General features: G+C 34.3%; 1 protein-coding gene across 4 annotated transcripts; it reads right to left on the bottom strand.

Moving 5' to 3' along the window:
* Positions 1–1695: 1695 nt before the first annotated feature.
* LOC105953693 (protein TRIGALACTOSYLDIACYLGLYCEROL 4, chloroplastic) lies at positions 1696–4886 on the bottom strand. 4 transcript variants are annotated; one of them, XM_088815469.1, is made up of 6 exons: positions 4761–4886; positions 3984–4257; positions 3604–3859; positions 3139–3499; positions 2552–2877; positions 1696–2212 (listed from the first exon to the last, which is right to left on the bottom strand). In XM_088815469.1, the coding sequence occupies exons 2-6, from the start codon at positions 4250–4252 to the stop codon at positions 2006–2008; spliced, it is 1419 nt and encodes a 472-aa protein (XP_088671595.1). In that variant the 5' UTR covers positions 4253–4257; positions 4761–4886; the 3' UTR covers positions 1696–2005. The 4 variants fall into 4 exon arrangements, with proteins under 4 accessions (XP_088671595.1, XP_088671594.1, XP_088671596.1 ...); XM_088815468.1 differs by lacking the exon at positions 4761–4886 and adding an exon at positions 4499–4750; XM_088815470.1 differs by lacking the exon at positions 4761–4886 and adding an exon at positions 4448–4527.
* Between the last annotated feature and the right edge of the window lie 2617 nt (positions 4887–7503).

The raw sequence follows: 7503 nt of genomic DNA, 5'->3' as shown, positions 1-7503 counted from the left end.
GATATCAATTAGTTTCAGTTTTGATGTGGAGAACGCAATTCACTCGATTATACGGAAGAAATGCATGAACTATATACTGAGTTTCAATAAAATAAATGCCAAAAACATAACTAAGAAGCAAGTAAATGTCATTCAAAATTTTGATAACAATAATGATGAGTAAAAATTGTAATAATTGAACGAAAAGATAAGAAAATAACAGGGGCACAAATACACATAGGCAAAACCGTATGAAATTATTTATCATTTTACTATGAATTAATAAATAATTTTGAATTATATTCTATTCCAAATAATTATCAGAATATTACTCTAACAACAATATAACTATCATATATAGATTATGGAAGATAGAAAGAAAAATTAATACGAATGCACGCGCACCTGTCTAGTATATATAATTATTGAGAACCATAATTCATAAATAGATATTAATAACGATTGTGACTTGTTTATATAAGGGTTAAATACAGTTTGCACCCCTGTACTATCACCATCGTCGCATTTACCCCCCTGTACTATGAAATGCGACAAAACAACCCCTCATTTTAACAGTCAACTCTCAGGTCTTTAACGGCGTTAGTTTCAGTAGTTAAATTACGTTTTTACCCTTACCACTACGACCAAGTGAATGAAAAAAGCTTCTGCAACTTCTGACATTGTCTAAATTTCTACAAACTGTACAAACCTCTCTTCTTCGCCCAATGAGTGACTTCATAACTGCTCATTTCTTCACATTTCCCATGGTGGAGATAAAAAAAAAAATCGAAGAATCTCCTCCTTCATCAATTTCATTTTGCCGTTGCAACAACCACAACCGCAACCAATGGTGTTGTTTCCGGCAGCGTGAAAAGCAAAGATCCAAAGGTGATTGAAGATAAGGTTTGAAGAATCATCCAAAAACAAATTTTATTAAACCACACATCCCAAGAAATTGGATGTTTATCAAACCCATTTTTCTATTAAGCTTACAATAGGGTGTAAATTTTATTTCAGGTTTTTTTATATAATTTCAATTTTGCATTTCTCTATTAAGCTTACAATAGGGTGGTGAAGTATTTTTCTGGATGATTTAATAACAATTACATATTATAGAATTTCATTGAACAAAAAATAAATGATTTTGCGGAAAAAAGAGAATTTTTTTTTATAAAATAAATTACATATAAAATGGCTTTTTTATAATTTAAAGATCAGGAATAATTTTTTTTATGGCTTTATAAGATTTTCAAATATTTATATATTATACATTTTATGCAAAAGTTATAATTAAGTATTTCATTTTTTTTTTGGTAATTGTTTTGTCGGTTCTGAAGTAGTAGAACTCTTGCATTTCTTTTGTTCTGCATCTATTTATTTGAAGGGTAAAACTGTGTTTAAAAAAAAAAAGAGTTGTTGTCAATGCGCCACGTCATCCTTAGGGGAGAGAAGAACTAACGGTTGCTAACAGTAGGGGTTATTTTGTCGCATTTGATAGTTCAGGGGGTAAATGCGACAGTGACTATAGTACAGGGGTGCAAAGTGTATTTACCCCTTTATATAATTCTTCTATTCATGAGAACCCTAATTATTAAAATTATAATGTATTAGTTATTTATTTTTATATATATTATTCACTTGTTTTAGTGCTACTTAATGCAAATTATCCTTTAAAAACACCAGGGGCGTTGCCCCGAAGCCCCTCAAATTTTAACCTCTCTATATCACAAATTTCTAGTCTTCTGCTCTACACCTTACAAAAATGAGTTAACATCAAGTTTATCACCTTTTTAGAAAACAAATGAGTTTTATATTAGTTTTAGAAGGGCCCCATTCTTTTGCCGTCTTCAAATCTCGCCTAGGGCCCCTTAAATCTCAGGAACGGCCCTACCGAGCAACATTAGGCATCCGAAATACAAAACCTACAACAATCAACTCTATACTACTAACAAAACAATTACAAAAAAATACATTACCAACAGTAAAAAAATGGTTTAGATAAAGAAGTGAACCAATTGCAATTAAATCATGTCTCGAAGAATCGGAGTTCAATCATGAACTCTCTTTGCTTGGGGGAATACCAAGCTACAGCTTTTGCAGAACCAAGAACTTGTAATGCATATTCAACAGCATAAACAGGATCATTTATCACATTCATACACCACCGCTCTTTCTTCTTCGTCATATCAACACTCACCCCACAATCAAGTCTAAAGCTCAAAGGTCCACAAATCTGCATTTTTTTTTTCGCAAAATGTCACAGCTAAGTGGTTATAGAGGTTTAATTGGATTTAGAAACCTGAACGATAAGACAGTTGAAGAAGCAGAAATCAAATGAATATGCAATTAGTATTAAAGGTCCAACATCTCATTTTACGTAAAAGAAATCACACACAGGAATCTCCCATGTGCTCTACTATTTTTCATGGTTCATATTTTAAAATTTAAAGAGATAAAGTTGCCCTTATTTTGAAAATACTACTACGGGCTTACGCACACCCCTTCTAAAACACAAAGCTCCAGTGCTATCTATCTATCTCGCAGTGATATATCAAAGGTACATAAACAATACCTGCTGCTGAATTGAAAGGCTGGCAGAAGGACAAATAGCCTGGATTGCTTCAACACTTGGTGCTTGACGAGAGTTGGAGAGATCCACAGCTACCCGAGAGGCACCAACTACAAACTTTGACACAGAAGGAACATCTACACATGCATTAATACGGGTAAGGTCCAAAAAGACCTTCTGGAAATTCCCATGTTGAACGGAGAGTGATGCAGATGCAAAAAGATCAGCTGAAATGGCAGAATTTGCTCCTTTGGCTTGAAATCCAAACCATCCATCTTCTGCCTTGGCTCTAAAAGAATTCTCTCCGAGGGATGCAGTTATTACAGTTCCTAAAGTAGAAAAAAAAAAGAAAAGAAAAGAAAAGAAAATTGATGTTAGAAAGATCCATGTACTAAGAAGCATGGGAAAGTAGATGTATAACAAAATATGCAATCAAGTGACTCGATTAGTTCAAGATAAGCAGTGCATAAAATAAACATCCATGCCATGGTCTTAGCCAAAGAGTTAAAATGGAATGGAAAAGCAAATAAAAATACTCCCAAAAAAGTAAGTAACTTGTTCTCCTTGGACCAAAAAGCATTCAAAACTACCTATGATTGCGGATGCTGAAATATGAGGATTAGTGAGAAATATATCATAGGGTTGCACCAATTTCGTCTTTGGTGCTTGGCTCCTCCAAATGTCAATGTTTTTCTTGAAGGAAACGGCACATTTGGCGCACAAACCAGGAAGCAAACTAGGAGGTACAGGTACGGATACACGGTTCGTATCATACTTATGGGGGGAACCTGAAGTATGGTTGATGCATAAATGAGAGCTCATCCCAGAATCAGAAGAAGGTAGTGATGCAAAATCCAACCCCAATGTGAAGGGAACATCCCAGTAATTGCCAAGACCATCGACAAAGAGTGTCGGAGAAGCTGCCTCGATAGTGAGATTATGATCGGAGAACTGCAACAACAACAACAACAACAACAACAACAAACAAGTATCTTATGTTATAATAATAAGTCTCGATGGAAAACAAATATATGCAAGAACAGAAGAGGTATTGCCTTGTGATGAAGTACAGCCTTCTTCCTAGGAATGCTGTCGTCAGTACCGCATTTTTCGAGGCTGAGTAGCAATGTATCTTCAGGTGTTAACAGCCATTCCGAACAGAAATTGAGAGCATAGAATCTTGGGTTCAAAACATGTGTCCAAACAGTATGCAAAAAAGATGCATCAGAGTTCTCTTGTTGTTGACTTTGCCTTGGTGGGAGAGAAGATGTGAACTTGTGCACATCAAAGCGTCCAAGCAATGTTGAAAACCTGCATAACTTTTCATATATTATTCGACGTCAATTCATTTTAATTTTCATTTTCCCCCAAAATTTATATGTATACACAATTTGTTTTTGAGTAATTGATCATGGAGAGGAGGGGAAGGGCATACCAGGTGTCGCGAGCAAAGGGAGGGAGAGGGAGAGAGATTAGGCGGTGGAAAGAGAGTCCGTTGGAATTGGAGAAAGAGGGGACAAAGGGCATAGACATGAATCTCTGGAAGAAATCAATCTGCTTGGGACGAGAAAGCCTTGTCCCACGGCTCAACCCTAAAGGAATGGAGTCCTCCGGTGCCGGCCGAGCAACTCCGTCAACAGTCATCGCCGTGGTTAGGTCAACCTCCCAGAATCCGCCATCCATTGCCCATCTCAGCTTCTTCATTATTTCTTTTTGGCCGTACAAGGAAAGGAGAGTGTGAGTGTAAGTGATAAAATAAGAATGAAGATTTATGATGACATAATTTGAAATTAGCCATCCATCCCTAATCATCAGAAAAAAAAATTAAAATATATATATATATATATATATCCTCATAGTCATGTGACGTATGTTAGATGAAAATTTACAGTAAATCACCTAATTATTACTGGGGTGTAATGTCAATCCATCTTTTTTAATTTTATTTACCTCTGAATAAACTGCATTTTAGTCAAACACAGGCAAAGCAGCAACACACACAGTTTATACTTTATAGGAGGAGGGAGGGCGAATTATATCAAAAACAAAATTAAAAAAAAAAAAAGAAAAATCAATCAATCCCTAAGAATAACAGCAGCATTTTTCACAGCAAAACCAAAATCAGCAAAAGAAAGGGGGAAAAATCACAAATAGTGCGAATTATGGGGCGATTCTGAAAAGAATAGATAGATAATTCTGAGCGAGGGTTTACCTTACCTGTGGTGAGGTGAAATTAAGGGTTGCGTTGCGCCCAGTGAGGGAGGGCAAAAGGGTTAACGGGGGAGAGAGAAAATAGAAGGTCCCTCGGACGACTCATCTCAACCGTTGCTTCAAATTTACGTAATTAAGGATCCAAGATCTCTTATTATTCTCAAATTCAAATCATATTTATATTATATTATTTATTATGGTGGTTATAATTAAGAAAAAAAAAAAAAAAAAAAAAAAAGAGGCTTGAACCCGAATCAAAAGCCCAAAAACGTAATCCGGGTTAAAAGACTCGGTTGCACTATCGATTCTTTTTTTTTTCTTTACTTTATAATTAATTAATTAACTATGCAATTTTTGATTTATTTCGTTATACAAGAAGAAATACTTATGAAGATGCTAATCATAAGTTTACTACAAACTCTTGTTTTTAATGTAAAGAAGTAGTGTTGATTGGGCGGAGAAACTAATTGGATTGTAATATATTTTGGATTACTAACAAGTTTAAAACAAGGGCAAATGGCAAAAAGGCCCATCACATAGGACTTAAACATTGACCCCGGATTTAAACAAATATATCACATTAACCCCCAAAACTTTTTTTTTTCCGGCCAGATTCCGGCGTTGACTTTTTTTTTTTTTTTTTTTTCCTAAAAAATTTTAACAGTTAAATTACTGTCTCCGACAGTTAAATAGCTGCCGGAGACAGTAATTTAGCAGCCAAGACACTAAAATTAATTAAAATATTTTTTTTAAGAAAAAACAAAATTATATAAAAAAAAAAGGGTCAACGCCGGAGACCCGGCGGTCAACGGCCGTTGACCGGTCGGAAAAAAATTTCAGGAACAAAAAATTTCAAAAAAAAAAAAAATTGAAATTAGGGTTAAAATTGGTTAATTGATGAAATTGGGCTAAATTGGTGTGTAAATCATGAAGTTGGAGTTAAATTGGGTTATAATGAATTGGGGGTAGTTTTGGTATATATAAAAGGATTTTCCTTATTTGCAAATAAGTTTTAATGGGCTGGATTTATTTGTAAGACAAAAAAATTGGATGTCTCTCTTTTAATTAAGTGCCCTTGTCATGGGCCTATTTGTCATTACCCCTTAAAACAATGTATGTATATGTGATATGTTAGGGATATTTAAAAATACGATTGAGGAGAGTTGAGTTTGACTCGGATAATCAAAAGATTGGGAAATCTCATCGTCCATAATGATTTATCAATCATACAAGTCCCGGAGCGCTACACGGTCGGACGAGGATTGCATCGTCACATGAAATCGTCCGTCCACGGTTGGCACCTGATAACACATGATATGGTACTATATACATATATTGTGATCTATCACCTACTCGTGTCATGGAACAACATTGTCGGTATATGCCGAGCAACAGGGGCGGTTCTGAGGGGAGGCGAAGTAGGCGGTCGTCTAAGGCTCCGGATTTTTCTAAAAATTTAGGGCCCCAAATTTTTTAAAACCCTTTATATATTAGCTATCCAAAAAAAATATATATATATTATATATATAATTATTGAGAACCCTAATTCATAAACACATATTGATCAACGATTGTTACTTGTTTCTATAATTCTTCTAATCTTGGGCCCCTAATTATTAAATTTATAATGTATTAGTTATTTATTTTTATATATATTATTCACTTGTTTTAGTGTTATTTCATGCAAATTATCCTTTAAAAAAACCGAGGTTGCCCCCGAATCCCCCCAAATTTTAACCAGTCTATATCACAAATTTCTAGTCTTGTCACTGCTATATACCTTACAAAAATGAGTTAACATCGAGTTTATCACCTTTTTTAAAAAAAATGAGTTTTATATTAGTTTTTGAAGGGCCCCTTTTTTTTGCCGTCTTCAAATCTCGCCTAGAGCCCGTAAAATATCAAGAACGGCCCTCAACCTTTTAAACATGCATGTGCCACTTTTGAATAGTAAATCTGTATTTGTTGCTATTTATGGATGCTTACAAAGCAATTATGTGGCAGAGGGTAATGTACCTATATTTTCCTAAAATAATTTTCGTAATCAATAACAGTAAAATCTATAAAAAAGAGAAGTACCTATATTAAAATGATCTTCCTCGAGAGTTTCATTTAGGTGTTGTGAAAAATTATCCACTTTAAAATATTTGAATTGTTGATGAGTTTTGATTGAGATTATCATCAACAAACTCTAGATCAGCAATGTTAAGATATGGCAAACTAATTATATCTTCATCTTGTTGCCAATTTCAATTGTTAATTCTAATTTGTTGTAGTTCTATACTTAAATCTAATTCAGCCAACAGTAAGCTCATTTTTGTTTTTTACACTCAAAAAATCAAACGCACTCGTTGTTTTATCTGAAATGATTTGTGCGGACACATTTTAAACTTGCAGGTACTTTTTTTACCATTCTTAAAAAATCAAACGGTAAAAATTCTCACAAACTCTCTCAAGCTTTTAGACTTCGGTTTAGATCCCGACCGAGACGACAATAAATCGGAGGTAATTTCTACATTTTATAGATTTTTTCGTTACGTAGATTACGATTATTGATTTTTTTTCAAACATACGCATCTGGTAGTACTCGCGTGATTCTAAGCAAGCACAGTGGAGTTTACTCGTGCAGAACTACGCGAGAATATGAATATTTGTTTGTTTTCTTTCTTTAAATTGAATACATGCGTATTTTTTTATTGAAAAAAAATAAAAGCATTAGAGCTCCTGTGTTATTAGGCGAAAGG

This window comes from Erythranthe guttata, chromosome 3 (genome assembly GCF_056151865.1).
Source record: "Erythranthe guttata isolate IM_541 chromosome 3, IM_541, whole genome shotgun sequence".
Classification (NCBI taxonomy): Eukaryota; Viridiplantae; Streptophyta; class Magnoliopsida; order Lamiales; family Phrymaceae; genus Erythranthe; species Erythranthe guttata.
This window is presented reverse-complemented; position numbering and strand designations above follow the sequence as displayed.